Source organism: Ranitomeya variabilis, chromosome 2 (assembly GCF_051348905.1).
Source record: "Ranitomeya variabilis isolate aRanVar5 chromosome 2, aRanVar5.hap1, whole genome shotgun sequence".
In the NCBI taxonomy this organism is placed as follows: domain Eukaryota; kingdom Metazoa; phylum Chordata; class Amphibia; order Anura; family Dendrobatidae; genus Ranitomeya; species Ranitomeya variabilis.
The window spans coordinates 265,182,679-265,201,990 of NC_135233.1; the positions used below are offsets into that span (position 1 = coordinate 265,182,679).

General features: G+C 50.8%; 1 protein-coding gene across 1 annotated transcript in view; it reads right to left on the reverse strand.

Moving 5' to 3' along the window:
• Positions 1-222: 222 nt before the first annotated feature.
• LOC143809334 (histo-blood group ABO system transferase-like) overlaps positions 223-19,312 on the reverse strand; it is a 105,456-nt gene continuing 86,366 nt past the window's right edge. Inside the window, exons 5-6 of the mRNA XM_077292422.1 lie at positions 2,605-2,739; positions 223-1,234 (exon numbers count right to left, since the gene is read on the reverse strand). Coding sequence (XP_077148537.1) covers positions 550-1,234; positions 2,605-2,739 — 820 coding nt within the window. The 3' untranslated portion in view covers positions 223-549. The remainder of the gene's footprint in view (positions 1,235-2,604; positions 2,740-19,312) is intronic.

The following is a 19,312-nucleotide window of genomic DNA, read 5'->3' on the forward strand; positions in this document are numbered from 1 at the left end:
TTTTGGGGGGGGTGACAGTTTATTTAATATATTCCTTTATTTGGTTATACATTAAAAGTTACGTTTTAATTCCTGCTTATGCTATGTTCTGTAAGTCTGATGTTCACAATGAATCTGCAGGACAACTGTGTCTAGGTTGAGGTGCAGTTCTGCTTTCAGATTATATCAATCATACATTTAGGGCCCAATTCATGAAGAAGTTTAAGTCACTTTTCTGGAGTAAATCACCTTTATTTGTCTTGAATGTTGTGTAGACATTTTGATACATTTTGAGTTTACATACAAGTGTCGGCAGCTTAGCCAAAATGGGCGAAGCACTGTAGAGACTAAACCTGCCCATCTAATTCATTAACAGGTATGCCCTCTCAGTCACGATATGATTAGATACACAGCTCTGCAGACAATAATCATACATGACTGGACTAGATACAGCAGCTCAGCAGACAGCATCACACAACTAAGCAGTTATGTTTTATTACAGATTGCACACTTCATAGTTACACCTTCCACACTAGTATGGTGGTTTTCTTGGCTTCCCGGTGATGGTCGTCAGTTTCTTATTTCATTATGATTCTTTGGAACGGCTACAAATCGTTGTCGCTTCAGGAATTTTGGGATCCCAAAGCCATTGTCCCACAGATATTCGGGGGAGAGAACCTTGGTAGGTTTGTGGTACAGGAAGTATTTGTTCAGGTAGCTCTCGTCATGCCAGATGGCCTCAATGTTCTTGTCCTTGTCCGCCATCATGGCGTTATGGCAAAAGTTGGTCAGTTTGTAAATCTCTTCGATGTTCCCCCCAAAATAGCCCCCGGCATAATAGAAGTCTCCTTCATCAAAGGGGATGTAAGCCTCCGACTGTGGGTTCCGCTCATATGTGTAATCTTCACGTGTGGCCCCATACATGCCCGGATGTAAGGTCCCAAACAGGTCACTTAAGATCTCTACCCCAACTTCATCACTGAACCTCATGTCCACATCCACACACACCAGGTAATCCACCTCCCCTCTGAATTGCTGGTGGGAGTAGTCCCGGAGCATCTCCATGCGCCTCATGGACACATCCTGCCACCTCTGGTAAGCCGGCACTCTCAGCACCCGCATCTGCCTGCCCTCTGCCAGCTCCATGATGGGAATGTCACTAACACGGTCTGTAAAGACGTAGTAATTCACCTTGTGTCCCACCATTAAATATTTTTCTGCCGTCTCTATAAAGGTCTGGACAAAGACGGTATATCTGCAAGATAAGAACAAGACAGCAGGAGTGTTATACTGAGGGGCTACAGAGTCACTAATGCTGAAACTGCTATTACCCCAATATAAATTTAGGGCAGAAACCTGCATGTTCAGTAAAGGAGCCCAACAATAATAAGAGACCTTGACCCCTCACAGGATCAAACAAGCAGGGCTACTGCTAGAACTAATGTTAACCAATAGACCAGACAGAATATTAGATGTGTGAGTTGGAGGTTGCCTGTGTAATAGTGATTCCAATATAATACGTTTTCACATCTCCTTTAATATGATGTATAATAGAGAGGTTTACAAGGACACAACTTCAGGAAGGTAAATTTCCAAAGATTAAGAGATGATCTTAGTGTCAAACTGGGATGATGTCCTCAAAATAAAAATACAACTTTACTACTGTGAGTTGTACAAAAGTTGTTGATATTTTTCAAAGTGTTTTACACCAGAAGTGAGGCAAAAACACTTCAATGAATATGGGGCTAAGCGTGTTATCGGATTCAGTAGACGACACTGGAGATTCTTTGTTGATTGTCAAGTTTGTATCGAAATCTAACACTATGTGCGGCTATACACTCTGGGGAGCTACCACGCATGTGGTTATAAGAGTAGGCAGGTTAAGACCGGCGAGCATTTGTTGTGTGTAACACATTGAGGAATGGCTGCTGAGGGGATCACCATTGCAGTGACATTACATTGTATAATTCCAGATTGACTAATGGCTGCATGGGTTTGTATAAACAATGCAGCCATTAACAATAAGCAACCCATTTGTAATAAATTTCTATTGATGCAACAGAAAGAGGCTTGGGTTTTATGAAATGGCTTCTTAGTAGCCACGCCTCAGATGCACACTTCACTCCATGATTGCTATGCAAGAAGCCAAACCTAAAGATGGGCCACCACTCCTGGGCCAGTGCTTTGTGTTTGTCCCCAGGCTATAATCTGCCAGACAGCCCCTGAAGCCAGGCCATTTTGGAGGACGACGGCAAAGATGCCATGGGTGCTACCACTTGTCAGGCAGCAGGCTGTGAACACTTTTCATGTGTCTCCCAGTTTTTGTTTTTTTTTAACATCTTTCTACTAGGATGGCTGCCACAGGCATTCTCCCCACCATTTTCTGGACAGCAGCGGGACTTAAAGCAGATGTAGACTCAAATACTCCTCCACCTGCATTCTGCCTCTGTCACTGCAGCAGTGCTCAGGATCTCAATCTACAGCCTGTGAGAAAATGTATGGAGAATTATGGGCCACCTTTACACTCGGCCATCTTCAGTAGACACCACTTTTCTGCTGGAATTAACACCATCACATCTGCACGGTACTCATCCTCCCTAATGCACAGATACAGTATATACTCACTTCTTAATAGCAAATACAGTGAGGCCGATGCAAACATTTCTCTGCTGGAAGTGCGCATTCAATATGTCAATATTATAGGTGCCATTCCAAACAATCGGGGCGAGCCAGGGCGTCATCATCAAGACGTCAGACCTCCTGGAAGACACAAGGCAAGGAAGAAAATTTGTCATATGAAATTTGCCTTTAATGGAGTCCATGGTTAGCACAGCCTAGGTTAAGGTTTCATCACTGGTTACTAGCAGAAGGGACAACAAATTAGCAATAAATCAGCATTGGTGAACTAATTCACATTATATAAGCCAAACAGCCAGCCTCAGCCTGCATGCAGCAGTCCATATATTGGGGGATCCTGTGCTGTCTTTGGTCTCTAGGGAAGGACATTTTTCAGCCAACACAGTTTATTCTCTCCTGGAGATCCAGAGGGAACGATTAAAGAAGAGGGGACAGAAATCAAGGAACAGATTTCTATAACACTCTTTCTGTCGAGCTCTGTGTCATGTCTAGTCTGTGGTAAAAGCGGCGGAGAAGGAGGCACTGATGTTTGATGGAGGTGACCACTTTGCTGCCTTACAGCTTTGGAGTACAGGGATGTAATTACACTTTTACTACCCCCACAATGAGCCTTGGACAGAGGTTGGAGACCATCTCGATTGTAGAAGATAATTACATTCTGGAACCCTCACACTTCTTGACCATTTTCTTCAATGCCAATGAAGGATCATAAATGTTAATCCTTTCAAAACTGAGAGGATCTCTGGGCAAAGATGAAAATAAAAAAAAGAAGTGATGTCTAGATCATGTCTCCTGTAAATCTTCCCAGGAAAGTGCTGGAAGATGATCTTTGGTTCATATTTAAAAAGGAAGTAATTTTTGTAGGGAACCCAGGCATCTTACAAGGCAGTCGCTAAAATCTTGCAATAGCCCTCCATACTGAAAAGAACTCGAGGCTTGCTGACTGATGGTCCCTAAGAAAAAAAACTTTTACAGGACAGGAAATTGAGGTTTGCTTTTGATGAGGGGTGGATGGAAAATTAGAAAGGGATCACAAAATCACTGAAAGATCCCAGGACGGAACATTATGACTAATAATTTTTACTGGCCTGAAGAAATGCCTCAAGAGAGGGAGATGTGAAAAAGCTCTCCCAGTTCTGCATGGATTGCAGAGAACTGAACTTCAAGAGCACAAGTCATTGGGATTAGTGTTCTGCATACTAGTCTTGCTGAAGGGAGCGCATCTTACAACTGCCGTGTGCATCCCCCAGTCAGAGACCACCAAGTGGTGTAACTTTTGATAAATGTTCCAGTTCTGCCCACTTCCGCACAGCTACCCAGGACTGGCATAAAATGCATTAAGCTGCAATCATTTTTTTCAAAATGTTGTCATAAACACCTTGATGAATTGGAATCCAAGTGTTTTGAGGTTAAAGGTACAGTAACCTGTCACCAGGTTTTCCCAAATATAAACTGAAGCCATCACCTTTAACATTCCATCAACCTGTATATAAACCCCAAACTCCTCCAAAACATCATTTTTTTTTTAAAGTCCTTGAATGCCTAAATTCCTTTAATGCCTAAGCACCATTAAATGGAAGTGAAGTCTGCCGGCCCTAGCGCTAGATTCGCAGGGATCTGTGGATGACATAAGGACATGTCATTCACAACAATCAAGGGAGGAGGATGGTAATTCTGCCAAAAGTGGAAGCGACAATGACCATTAACCTTTGGACCAGATTGTGCTGATGTGCATATGGAGCTGAAGAAATATGTATTTTTTGGGATATGTTGGCAGAGATGGGGACTGATATACAGATTGATGGACTGTGATAACAGACCAGTTAAAGGTCATCACTTTAGTTTATAAAACATAGTAACTGGTTCTCCATAAGACCTTTCTGGAACTGCAGATTTGAAGATAATAGAATGGAAAATTCTTTAACCCTGGCAGATTTGATTCTAGTGTTTGGACCTCTGTATGCTGAAAGTCTCCAATGATGTCAGGTAAAGTATTTTCAGATTAAAGGGAACCTATCACCCCGTTTTTTAAAGATTAGATAAAAATAGTGTGAAATAGAGGCAGAGCTGTGCTTTACATTAGTGCCTTTTTGTTGCCTTTATTCCCCCGTTAGGCTGCCGAAATACCTTTGTGAAGTGGCCGTTTTGTCCTGTCACTCAAGTTGGTCAGGTCGGATGGGCGTGGTCACAGCGCTGTTTCTCCCCCAGATCAGGCTCATCATTACGTTGGTGGCGTAGTGGTGTGCGCATGTCCAAAGAGAAGATCCACTGCCCAGGGGATTCAAAACAGCGCGGTCTACGCTATTCGCCGTTTACCGGTGGGCGCGGCCATCTTTCCTGTGGCTGCGCGTGCGCAGATGGAGCGCTCTGCTGCCCGGGGCTTCAGGAAAATGGCCGCCGCGATCTCCATCTGCGCACGCGCGGAATCCCGCGGCCATTTTCCTGAAGCCCCGGGCAGCAGAGCGCTCCATCTGCGCACGCGCGGCCACAGGGAAGATGGCCGCGCCCACCGGTAAACGGCGAATAGCGTAGACCGCGCTGTTTTGAATCTCCTGGGCAGTGGATCTTCTCTTTGGACATGCGCACACCACTACGCCACCAACGTAATGATGAGCCTGATCTGGGGGAGAAACAGCGCTGTGACCACGCCCATCCGACCTGACCAACTTGAGTGACAGGACAAAACGGCCACTTCACAAAGGTATTTCGGCAGCCTAACGGGGGTGTAAAGGTACCAAAAAGGCACTAATGTAAAGCCCAGCTCTGCCCCTATTTCACACTATTTTTATCTAATCTTTAAAAAACGGGGTGATAGGTTCCCTTTAAGGTGCCATAGCCCACTTTTAGACAGAACATCATCCCTTGCCGGCAGTTTCCGGTATTTGTTTTTTTGAGAGAAGCAATGAAGCATCACTAAGATCATATCCCTCCAGAACAATATACGCATGATACTGTACAGTGCAAACATTTTATGCAGGTGTGGAAGAAATGCTCCAAAGTAAGAAACATCCACAAATAGAAGTGTTAACAGTTATTTTTTTCAATTAACAGAATGTAAAAATGTAAATCCCATCAGGATCTGGTGACCGCCCATCGCCTCCATCATCAGCATCTGGTGACCAAAAATGACCTCCATCACCATCTGTTGACCGCCTGTCACCACCATCATCAGTATCTGGTGAGCCCCGTCACCTCCATCAGTATCTGGTGACCGCCTGTCACACCATCATCAGTATCTGGTGACCGCCCGTCGCCTCCATCATCAGCATCTGGTGACTGCCCGTCACCTCCATTATCAGTATCTGGTGATCACCTGTTGCCTCCATCATCAGTATCCAGTGACCAGTGACCACCATCACTTCCTCGTCACCTGTACACAGGTTGTACATTGCAGCAGATCGTGAAGTTAATTTGGTCAGGATTAATGATGTCCTCAATGCTGAGAATTCGAGCAGGTACGAGGGGGTAGCCAAACAGGATGAATTATTTAAAAAATGTTCTTATTCAAAATAACATCTTAAAAACATTAATCCCCTTAAAAATACTGTCCATTAGATGATATGCAATTGTCCCAACGTTTTTTCCACTGTTCAAAACATTTTTTATAGTCTTCTGAACCAATGCTGTTATGTGCCTCCAGCTATTTTTTCTTAACCTCTTCTACGTCCTGAAAATGCTTTCCCTTTAGGTTTTTCTTCTTTCTTGGATTAAGAAGTCGCAGGGGACTAATGTTTTCAAGATGTTATCTTGAATAAAAAAAAAAACATTTAAAGTAATTCTCTTTTTTGGGTGCCCCCTCGTATCTGCCTCAATTTCTTACCATTGAGGACATCATTAAACCTGACCAAATTCAACTCTCAATCTGCTGAAATGCAGCTACAAACTTGCCGGACCCTCCACTGTACGTCACTGCTCTTGCAGACCCTCATTGATTAGTTGTTCAGGAACAGTCTCCTATTAGAGATGAATACTTCACATTTTACTACGTGTTCCGATACCTGCTGACTTTTTTTTCTGCTCACAGTTCCTTTTTTTTTTAAATGTCAGCAATTCTTCCATGAAGAGGACTTCTGGCCTGGGTATAGCTGGTCCTCCTGGTTGCTTCCAGTTCTGAGCTGATGGAACTGCTGGACATCCTCCGATATCAAAGGGAAGCAACATGATGTGTCTCATCTGCTGCACTAGGTGTCCTTGGCCGACCGCTGGGTCTACAACCCTTAACAACGTTCATTTATTGATGTCCTCAATACTGAGAAATCCAGACAGACAGTTGTCCATCATGTAATTGTAGCGCCCCCACAGCCGCAGGGCCGAGGGGTACCCGGTACCGGGCCTCTGAGTCTCTGCTCTGGGGTTGTCACGGTGGCTAGACCCGGTCCGTGACCCTGCTGAGGGGCGTACAGTAATAGATGTGGATGGTGGTGGTGGTGCGGTGCAGTAAATAACGAGGACACCAGGTTGCAGTCTCATAACCTCTTTACTAGTGTTGAGCGATACTTTCCGATATCGGAAAGTATCGGTATCGGAAAGTATCGGCCGATACCGTCAAAATATCGGATCCAATCCGATACCGATACCCGATCCCAATGCAAGTCAATGGGACGAAAATATCGGAATTAAAATAAACCCTTTATACACTTGTAGGTTCATTCTACATGAAGGAAAACAACTAAGAATAATGTAGGATGTATTGGGGGACGTGGCGGAGACATTAAAGGCACAGAGGTTTAGCCCAATGTAATAGAATAGCAGGATTTTTTTTTTTTTTTATGACGTTCGGCGTTAGAAAGAATTTGACTATGTTATTTTTTTTTTTTTTTATGTCACATATTGATGTTTCACTATCACTACTTCAACGCCCTTCACCTTCTTTTTTACTTCTCCCACGCTTTCTTCTTCATTATCCTCATCATCAGCTTCTTTGACATCAACTTCTTCACCTTATTCATCTTCTTCTTCATCTTCTACCTATTATTTTTTGGGTTACATTGTTCATATTCTTTTTATTTTACTATTATCTTCATCATATTCTACTTCTTCATCATATTCTTATTTGTGACAGGCATTCCCGTAGTTGTTATCTATAAAAGTTTGAAGATTACACCTTCCGTTCTGCCTGTCACAAAAGAGTTACATTTGTCCGCGTTCAGTTTGGCCTGCAGCATCAGGCTTTATCCAGGGGCACCACGAGGAGGAACGGACTCACCCCCATACACTGCTTAGTCTTCTTCTGCTTATAATTTAGATAATATTTTTTGCTCTGATATTTAGTGTTATGCTTAATGTTCTTCTGCTCTTTGTTCTGCAGCCTCTTGTTCTTCTGCTTCTCGGTCTTCCAGGTCGTCGTCGTCTCCAGGGTTGTCGTCTCCGGGGTCGTCGTCATCGGGGTGGTCTTCAGGGTCGTCGTCTCCGGGGTCGTCGTCATCACGGTGGTCTTCAGGGTCATCGTCTCCAGGGTCGTCGTCATCACGGTGGTTGTCGTCTCTGGTGTCGTCGTCATCTTAAGGGTGTTCTTCCGGGTCATCGTGTTTAGTCTCTTGAACTTGGAAATGTAGCAGAAGGTACAAGAAGGCTGAGAAAATGCCGAGAACCAGCTGATGGAACTGGAACTCGGATGGCTACCCGAAGGTCCAAGAGCCAATGGAACTACCGAGGACCAGCTGACGTTACTGGAACCCGGTTACTAAGCAGGAGGTACCCGTGCCTGAAAGCACTACCAAGGACCACCTGACGTTGGTGGAACTCGGATACCCAGAGGGAGGCACCTAAGCCAAAGGCTCTGCCCGGAACCAGCTGACGGTACTGGAACCAGGATGGGGAGCAGAAGGTACAAGAGCAAAAGACACTGCCGAGAACCAGCTGACGGTGCTGGAACCCGGATGGGTAGCAGAAGGTCCAAAAGCCAATGGAACTACCGAGGACCAGCTGACGTTACTGGAACCCGGTTACTAAGCAGGAGGTACCCGTGCCTGAAAGCACTACCAAGGACCACCTGACGTTGGTGGAACTCGGATACCCAGAGGGAGGCACCTAAGCCAAAGGCTCTGCCCGGAACCAGCTGACGGTACTGGAACCAGGATGGGGAGCAGAAGGTACAAGAGCAAGTGTCTGCGTGGCTTTTGCAGGACACGATGCCGGCTGCACAGCAGGGGAACAGCTGGCGGTGCTGAACCCCACTGACACATTGGCTGGTGTTTTCTCTGTGCAGCTAGCAGTACCGGGCCCCAACTGGCGGTGTTGGAGCCCGGGGTCAGCAGGAGGAGGAGAGGGAGCAGAGTGTAGGCCGAAGCCTGCACTGGCGGCAGCTTTTGGGTCTGTTGTGCCTGCGTGGCAGTTGCAGGACACGTTGCCGGCTGCACAGCAGGGGAACAGCTGGTGGTGCTGAACCCCACTGACACATTGGCTGGTGTTTTTCTCTGTGCAGCTAGCAGTACCGGGCCCCAACTGGCGGTGTTGGAGCCCAGGGCTCTGCAGGGGGAGCAGAGTGTAGGCCGAAGCCTAATTGAACCAATTTCAAAGGTAACCTTTAACCCCCCCCTCAGGGGTTACAAAGTAGAAGAGCCACAGCTTATGCAGCAGTAGTGCTGCACAAGTCAAAGGTTGCTCTTTTAATTTCGCTCCTTGCACACGCTGAGTGAAACACGTATAACATTTAGCCCTTTATACAGTCAAACTGTGTTGGAGGCGCGAGTTCCCTTTGTAATGAGACGCAGCACAGATGTCAAGAATCCCACCTTGGTGCTGGGTGCAGCCTCCTGAGCGTTGTTATTTGCTGTACAGGAGTCTGCGCTGTCGTGTTATCCCCTGGCCTAGCGCTGTTAGCGCTGCCCATGTTCTGGCATCATTTAATGTCGGCCGGTGCGTTTCGCGATGACCATGAATCCCAGCCCCGCAGTGTCTTAACATTGTTAAAACACTGCGGGGCTGGGATTCAGGGCCTGGCGCAGCACATATGTTCGCCTCTCACACTCGGGTCCTTACACCCGCTTCAGACTGTGCGGCGTCATCTGATCCCTTATCGCATGCCACGGCCATGAAGCCGCACAGTCCGCAGAAGGCGGAAGGAGATGAGGGACAGGCGAACTGATGCACTGATCATGCCCATCAATCACAGCCTCGCAGTCCCAATAACTAAGACAACGAGGGGCGTTGTGTGGGTCAGGGCGGCCGCAGAGGCGCAGGCAGCCAAACCATGATGCCAGAGGACGGGCAGCGCTACCAAGGGGGTTGCAGCGTGTCATTACAAAGGAAAGTCACACCACCGGGACGGTTAAATGGTCACACAGAGGACACATTTTAGACGTGTTTTCAGTTCCACATGTGCGAGGAGAATACGTTTATGAGCCACCTTGCACACATGCAGCATTACCGCTGTACAAGGTGGCCTTTAAAACGTACAAACGCCTGGGGGAGGGGGGACAGGTTCCCTTCAATTTCAGTTCTTGTGTCTGCGTGGCTTTTGCAGGACACGATGCCGGCTGCACAGCAGGGGAACAGCTGGCGGTGCTGAACCCCACTGACACATTGGCTGGTGTTTTTCTCTGTGCAGCTAGCAGTACCGGGCCCCAACTGGCGGTGTTGGAGCCCGGGGTCAGCAGGAGGAGGAGAGGGAGCAGAGTGTAGGCCGAAGCCTGCACTGGCGGCAGCTTTTGGGTCTGTTGTGCCTGCGTGGCAGTTGCAGGACACGTTGCCGGCTGCACAGCAGGGGAACAGCTGGCGGTGCTGAACCCCACTGACACATTGGCTGGTGTTTTTCTCTGTGCAGCTAGCAGTACCGGGCCCCAACTGGCGGTGTTGGAGCCCAGGGCTCTGCAGGGGGAGCAGAGTGTAGGCCGAAGCCTAATTGAACCAATTTCAAAGGTAACCTTTAACCCCCCCCTCAGGGGTTACAAAGTAGAAGAGCCACAGCTTATGCAGCAGTAGTGCTGCACAAGTCAAAGGTTGCTCTTTTAATTTCGCTCCTTGCACACGCTGAGTGAAACACGTATAACATTTAGCCCTTTATACAGTCAAACTGTGTTGGAGGCGCGAGTTCCCTTTGTAATGAGACGCAGCACAGATGTCAAGAATCCCACCTTGGTGCTGGGTGCAGCCTCCTGAGCGTTGTTATTTGCTGTACAGGAGTCTGCGCTGTCGTGTTATCCCCTGGCCTAGCGCTGTTAGCGCTGCCCATGTTCTGGCATCATTTAATGTCGGCCGGTGCGTTTCGCGATGACCATGAATCCCAGCCCCGCAGTGTCTTAACATTGTTAAAACACTGCGGGGCTGGGATTCAGGGCCTGGCGCAGCACATATGTTCGCCTCTCACACTCGGGTCCTTACACCCGCTTCAGACTGTGCGGCGTCATCTGATCCCTTATCGCATGCCACGGCCATGAAGCCGCACAGTCCGCAGAAGGCGGAAGGAGATGAGGGACAGGCGAACTGATGCACTGATCATGCCCATCAATCACACCCTCGCAGTCCCAATAACTAAGACAACGAGGGGCGTTGTGTGGGTCAGGGCGGCCGCAGAGGCGCAGGCAGCCAAACCATGATGCCAGAAGACGGGCAGCGCTACCAAGGGGGTTGCAGCGTGTCATTACAAAGGAAAGTCACACCACCGGGACGGTTAAATGGTCACACAGAGGACACATTTTAGACGTGTTTTCAGTTCCACATGTGCGAGGAGAATACGTTTATGAGCCACCTTGCACACATGCAGCATTACCGCTGTACAAGGTGGCCTTTAAAACGTACAAACGCCTGGGGGAGGGGGGACAGGTTCCCTTCAATTTCAGTTCTTGTGTCTGCGTGGCTTTTGCAGGACACGATGCCGGCTGCACAGCAGGGGAACAGCTGGCGGTGCTGAACCCCACTGACACATTGGCTGGTGTTTTTCTCTGTGCAGCTAGCAGTACCGGGCCCCAACTGGCGGTGTTGGAGCCCGGGGTCAGCAGGAGGAGGAGAGGGAGCAGAGTGTAGGCCGAAGCCTGCACTGGCGGCAGCTTTTGGGTCTGTTGTGCCTGCGTGGCAGTTGCAGGACACGTTGCCGGCTGCACAACAGGGGAACAGCTGGCGGTGCTGAACCCCACTGACACATTGGCTGGTGTTTTTCTCTGTGCAGCTAGCAGTACCGGGCCCCAACTGGCGGTGTTGGAGCCCAGGGCTCTGCAGGGGGAGCAGAGTGTAGGCCGAAGCCTAATTGAACCAATTTCAAAGGTAACCTTTAACCCCCCCCTCAGGGGTTACAAAGTAGAAGAGCCACAGCTTATGCAGCAGTAGTGCTGCACAAGTCAAAGGTTGCTCTTTTAATTTCGCTCCTTGCACACGCTGAGTGAAACACGTATAACATTTAGCCCTTTATACAGTCAAACTGTGTTGGAGGCGCGAGTTCCCTTTGTAATGAGACGCAGCACAGATGTCAAGAATCCCACCTTGGTGCTGGGTGCAGCCTCCTGAGCGTTGTTATTTGCTGTACAGGAGTCTGCGCTGTCGTGTTATCCCCTGGCCTAGCGCTGTTAGCGCTGCCCATGTTCTGGCATCATTTAATGTCGGCCGGTGCGTTTCGCGATGACCATGAATCCCAGCCCCGCAGTGTCTTAACATTGTTAAAACACTGCGGGGCTGGGATTCAGGGCCTGGCGCAGCACATATGTTCGCCTCTCACACTCGGGTCCTTACACCCGCTTCAGACTGTGCGGCGTCATCTGATCCCTTATCGCATGCCACGGCCATGAAGCCGCACAGTCCGCAGAAGGCGGAAGGAGATGAGGGACAGGCGAACTGATGCACTGATCATGCCCATCAATCACACCCTCGCAGTCCCAATAACTAAGACAACGAGGGGCGTTGTGTGGGTCAGGGCGGCCGCAGAGGCGCAGGCAGCCAAACCATGATGCCAGAAGACGGGCAGCGCTACCAAGGGGGTTGCAGCGTGTCATTACAAAGGAAAGTCACACCACCGGGACGGTTAAATGGTCACACAGAGGACACATTTTAGACGTGTTTTCAGTTCCACATGTGCGAGGAGAATACGTTTATGAGCCACCTTGCACACATGCAGCATTACCGCTGTACAAGGTGGCCTTTAAAACGTACAAACGCCTGGGGGAGGGGGGACAGGTTCCCTTCAATTTCAGTTCTTGTGTCTGCGTGGCTTTTGCAGGACACGATGCCGGCTGCACAGCAGGGGAACAGCTGGCGGTGCTGAACCCCACTGACACATTGGCTGGTGTTTTTCTCTGTGCAGCTAGCAGTACCGGGCCCCAACTGGCGGTGTTGGAGCCCGGGGTCAGCAGGAGGAGGAGAGGGAGCAGAGTGTAGGCCGAAGCCTGCACTGGCGGCAGCTTTTGGGTCTGTTGTGCCTGCGTGGCAGTTGCAGGACACGTTGCCGGCTGCACAGCAGGGGAACAGCTGGCGGTGCTGAACCCCACTGACACATTGGCTGGTGTTTTTCTCTGTGCAGCTAGCAGTACCGGGCCCCAACTGGCGGTGTTGGAGCCCAGGGCTCTGCAGGGGGAGCAGAGTGTAGGCCGAAGCCTAATTGAACCAATTTCAAAGGTAACCTTTAACCCCCCCCTCAGGGGTTACAAAGTAGAAGAGCCACAGCTTATGCAGCAGTAGTGCTGCACAAGTCAAAGGTTGCTCTTTTAATTTCGCTCCTTGCACACGCTGAGTGAAACACGTATAACATTTAGCCCTTTATACAGTCAAACTGTGTTGGAGGCGCGAGTTCCCTTTGTAATGAGACGCAGCACAGATGTCAAGAATCCCACCTTGGTGCTGGGTGCAGCCTCCTGAGCGTTGTTATTTGCTGTACAGGAGTCTGCGCTGTCGTGTTATCCCCTGGCCTAGCGCTGTTAGCGCTGCCCATGTTCTGGCATCATTTAATGTCGGCCGGTGCGTTTCGCGATGACCATGAATCCCAGCCCCGCAGTGTCTTAACATTGTTAAAACACTGCGGGGCTGGGATTCGGCCTGGCGCAGCACATATGTTCGCCTCTCACACTCGGGTCCTTACACCCGCTTCAGACTGTGCGGAGTCATCTGATCCCTTATCGCATGCCACGGCCATGAAGCCGCACAGTCCGCAGAAGGCGGAAGGAGATGAGGGACAGGCGAACTGATGCACTGATCATGCCCATCAATCACACCCTCGCAGTCCCAATAACTAAGACAACGAGGGGCGTTGTGTGGGTCAGGGCGGCCGCAGAGGCGCAGGCAGCCAAACCATGATGCCAGAAGACGGGCAGCGCTACCAAGGGGGTTGCAGCGTGTCATTACAAAGGAAAGTCACACCACCGGGACGGTTAAATGGTCACACAGAGGACACATTTTAGACGTGTTTTCAGTTCCACATGTGCGAGGAGAATACGTTTATGAGCCACCTTGCACACATGCAGCATTACCGCTGTACAAGGTGGCCTTTAAAACGTACAAACGCCTGGGGGAGGGGGGACAGGTTCCCTTCAATTTCAGTTCTTGTGTCTGCGTGGCTTTTGCAGGACACGATGCCGGCTGCACAGCAGGGGAACAGCTGGCGGTGCTGAACCCCACTGACACATTGGCTGGTGTTTTTCTCTGTGCAGCTAGCAGTACCGGGCCCCAACTGGCGGTGTTGGAGCCCGGGGTCAGCAGGAGGAGGAGAGGGAGCAGAGTGTAGGCCGAAGCCTGCACTGGCGGCAGCTTTTGGGTCTGTTGTGCCTGCGTGGCAGTTGCAGGACACGTTGCCGGCTGCACAGCAGGGGAACAGCTGGCGGTGCTGAACCCCACTGACACATTGGCTGGTGTTTTTCTCTGTGCAGCTAGCAGTACCGGGCCCCAACTGGCGGTGTTGGAGCCCAGGGCTCTGCAGGGGGAGCAGAGTGTAGGCCGAAGCCTAATTGAACCAATTTCAAAGGTAACCTTTAACCCCCCCCTCAGGGGTTACAAAGTAGAAGAGCCACAGCTTATGCAGCAGTAGTGCTGCACAAGTCAAAGGTTGCTCTTTTAATTTCGCTCCTTGCACACGCTGAGTGAAACACGTATAACATTTAGCCCTTTATACAGTCAAACTGTGTTGGAGGCGCGAGTTCCCTTTGTAATGAGACGCAGCACAGATGTCAAGAATCCCACCTTGGTGCTGGGTGCAGCCTCCTGAGCGTTGTTATTTGCTGTACAGGAGTCTGCGCTGTCGTGTTATCCCCTGGCCTAGCGCTGTTAGCGCTGCCCATGTTCTGGCATCATTTAATGTCGGCCGGTGCGTTTCGCGATGACCATGAATCCCAGCCCCGCAGTGTCTTAACATTGTTAAAACACTGCGGGGCTGGGATTCAGGGCCTGGCGCAGCACATATGTTCGCCTCTCACACTCGGGTCCTTACATCCGCTTCAGACTGTGCGGCGTCATCTGATCCCTTATCGCATGCCACGGCCATGAAGCCGCACAGTCCGCAGAAGGCGGAAGGAGATGAGGGACAGGCGAACTGATGCACTGATCATGCCCATCAATCACACCCTCGCAGTCCCAATAACTAAGACAACGAGGGGCGTTGTGTGGGTCAGGGCGGCCGCAGAGGCGCAGGCAGCCAAACCATGATGCCAGAAGACGGGCAGCGCTACCAAGGGGGTTGCAGCGTGTCATTACAAAGGAAAGTCACACCACCGGGACGGTTAAATGGTCACACAGAGGACACATTTTAGACGTGTTTTCAGTTCCACATGTGCGAGGAGAATACGTTTATGAGCCACCTTGCACACATGCAGCATTACCGCTGTACAAGGTGGCCTTTAAAACGTACAAACGCCTGGGGGAGGGGGGACAGGTTCCCTTCAATTTCAGTTCTTGTGTCTGCGTGGCTTTTGCAGGACACGATGCCGGCTGCACAGCAGGGGAACAGCTGGCGGTGCTGAACCCCACTGACACATTGGCTGGTGTTTTTCTCTGTGCAGCTAGCAGTACCGGGCCCCAACTGGCGGTGTTGGAGCCCGGGGTCAGCAGGAGGAGGAGAGGGAGCAGAGTGTAGGCCGAAGCCTGCACTGGCGGCAGCTTTTGGGTCTGTTGTGCCTGCGTGGCAGTTGCAGGACACGTTGCCGGCTGCACAGCAGGGGAACAGCTGGCGGTGCTGAACCCCACTGACACATTGGCTGGTGTTTTTCTCTGTGCAGCTAGCAGTACCGGGCCCCAACTGGCGGTGTTGGAGCCCAGGGCTCTGCAGGGGGAGCAGAGTGTAGGCCGAAGCCTAATTGAACCAATTTCAAAGGTAACCTTTAACCCCCCCCTCAGGGGTTACAAAGTAGAAGAGCCACAGCTTATGCAGCAGTAGTGCTGCACAAGTCAAAGGTTGCTCTTTTAATTTCGCTCCTTGCACACGCTGAGTGAAACACGTATAACATTTAGCCCTTTATACAGTCAAACTGTGTTGGAGGCGCGAGTTCCCTTTGTAATGAGACGCAGCACAGATGTCAAGAATCCCACCTTGGTGCTGGGTGCAGCCTCCTGAGCGTTGTTATTTGCTGTACAGGAGTCTGCGCTGTCGTGTTATCCCCTGGCCTAGCGCTGTTAGCGCTGCCCATGTTCTGGCATCATTTAATGTCGGCCGGTGCGTTTCGCGATGACCATGAATCCCAGCCCCGCAGTGTCTTAACATTGTTAAAACACTGCGGGGCTGGGATTCGGCCTGGCGCAGCACATATGTTCGCCTCTCACACTCGGGTCCTTACACCCGCTTCAGACTGTGCGGAGTCATCTGATCCCTTATCGCATGCCACGGCCATGAAGCCGCACAGTCCGCAGAAGGCGGAAGGAGATGAGGGACAGGCGAACTGATGCACTGATCATGCCCATCAATCACACCCTCGCAGTCCCAATAACTAAGACAACGAGGGGCGTTGTGTGGGTCAGGGCGGCCGCAGAGGCGCAGGCAGCCAAACCATGATGCCAGAAGACGGGCAGCGCTACCAAGGGGGTTGCAGCGTGTCATTACAAAGGAAAGTCACACCACCGGGACGGTTAAATGGTCACACAGAGGACACATTTTAGACGTGTTTTCAGTTCCACATGTGCGAGGAGAATACGTTTATGAGCCACCTTGCACACATGCAGCATTACCGCTGTACAAGGTGGCCTTTAAAACGTACAAACGCCTGGGGGAGGGGGGACAGGTTCCCTTCAATTTCAGTTCTTGTGTCTGCGTGGCTTTTGCAGGACACGATGCCGGCTGCACAGCAGGGGAACAGCTGGCGGTGCTGAACCCCACTGACACATTGGCTGGTGTTTTTCTCTGTGCAGCTAGCAGTACCGGGCCCCAACTGGCGGTGTTGGAGCCCGGGGTCAGCAGGAGGAGGAGAGGGAGCAGAGTGTAGGCCGAAGCCTGCACTGGCGGCAGCTTTTGGGTCTGTTGTGCCTGCGTGGCAGTTGCAGGACACGTTGCCGGCTGCACAGCAGGGGAACAGCTGGCGGTGCTGAACCCCACTGACACATTGGCTGGTGTTTTTCTCTGTGCAGCTAGCAGTACCGGGCCCCAACTGGCGGTGTTGGAGCCCAGGGCTCTGCAGGGGGAGCAGAGTGTAGGCCGAAGCCTAATTGAACCAATTTCAAAGGTAACCTTTAACCCCCCCCTCAGGGGTTACAAAGTAGAAGAGCCACAGCTTATGCAGCAGTAGTGCTGCACAAGTCAAAGGTTGCTCTTTTAATTTCGCTCCTTGCACACGCTGAGTGAAACACGTATAACATTTAGCCCTTTATACAGTCAAACTGTGTTGGAGGCGCGAGTTCCCTTTGTAATGAGACGCAGCACAGATGTCAAGAATCCCACCTTGGTGCTGGGTGCAGCCTCCTGAGCGTTGTTATTTGCTGTACAGGAGTCTGCGCTGTCGTGTTATCCCCTGGCCTAGCGCTGTTAGCGCTGCCCATGTTCTGGCATCATTTAATGTCGGCCGGTGCGTTTCGCGATGACCATGAATCCCAGCCCCGCAGTGTCTTAACATTGTTAAAACACTGCGGGGCTGGGATTCAGGGCCTGGCGCAGCACATATGTTCGCCTCTCACACTCGGGTCCTTACATCCGCTTCAGACTGTGCGGCGTCATCTGATCCCTTATCGCATGCCACGGCCATGAAGCCGCACAGTCCGCAGAAGGCGGAAGGAGATGAGGGACAGGCGAACTGATGCACTGATCATGCCCATCAATCACACCCTCGCAGTCCCAATAACTAAGACAACGAGGGGCGTTGTGTGGGTCAGGGCGGCCGCAGAGGCGCAGGCAGCCAAACCATGATGCCAGAAGACGGGCAGCGCTACCAAGGGGGTTGCAGCGTGTCATTACAAAGGAAAGTCACACCACCGGGACGGTTAAATGGTCACACAGAGGACACATTTTAGACGTGTTTTCAGTTCCACATGTGCGAGGAGAATACGTTTATGAGCCACCTTGCACACATGCAGCATTACCGCTGTACAAGGTGGCCTTTAAAACGTACAAACGCCTGGGGGAGGGGGGACAGGTTCCCTTCAATTTCAGTTCTTGTGTCTGCGTGGCTTTTGCAGGACACGATGCCGGCTGCACAGCAGGGGAACAGCTGGCGGTGCTGAACCCCACTGACACATTGGCTGGTGTTTTTCTCTGTGCAGCTAGCAGTACCGGGCCCTAACTGGCGGTGTTGGAGCCCAGGGTCAGCAGGAGGAGGAGAGGGAGCAGAGTGTAGGCCGAAGCCTGCACTGGAGCAAGTTGAAAGGGAAACTTTAACCCCCCCCCAGGCGTTTGTAGCTGAAAGAGCCATCGTGTACAGCACTAATGCTGGAAAAGGTAAACTTAGCTCTTTTAATTATGGTCCTTGCACATGCTGAACCTAACACTTATGAAAAGTGTCCCCTCCTACCGTGATACCGTTCGGTAGGTGGAACTTTCCTTTGTGATGTGACGCAGCACAGCCGTCATTCTTACCCCCTTGGCGCCGTGCGCCGCCTCCTCAGCGTTGTTTGAATCAGTCCCGGAGCCTGCGCTGTTAGGTTAGCCCTTGGCCATGCACACATTTTGCGCTGCCCGTCTTCTGACATCATTTGGTGTCAGGCTGGCTGCGCCTGTGCGGCCGCGCTGGCCGAGATCCCGCCTCGTACTGTCTTCTGATTTCATCCCACTGGGGGCCTGAGATACGTGGCCATGCGCAGTGCATATCCTCGCCTCTCACTCCCCTCCCTACGGCTTCTTCAGACTTTGCGGTGTCACGGCCGTGGCATGCTATTAGGGACCAGCTGACACCGAACAGTCTGAAGAAGCCATAGGGAGATGAGTGAGAGGTGGAGGTTCAGATATGCACTGCGCATGTCCATGGATCTCAGGCCCCCAGTGGGATGAAATCAGAAGACAGTACGAGGCGGGATCTCGGCCAGCGCGGCCGCACAGGCGCAGCCAGCCTGACACCAAATGATGTCAGAAGACGGGCAGCGCAAAATGTGTGCATGGCCAAGGGCTAACCTAACAGCGCAGGCTCCGGGACTGATTCAAACAACGCTGAGGAGGCGGCGCACGGCGCCAAGGGGGTAAGAATGACGGCTGTGCTGCGTCACATCACAAAGGAAAGTTCCACCAACCGTACGGTATCACGGTAGGAGGGGGCACTTTTCATAAGTGTTAGGATCAGCATGTGCAAGGAGCACCACGAAAAGAGGCACTTTTTCCCTTTGCATCATTACTGCTGCACAAGGTGGCTCCTTCAGTAACAAACGCCTGGGGGGG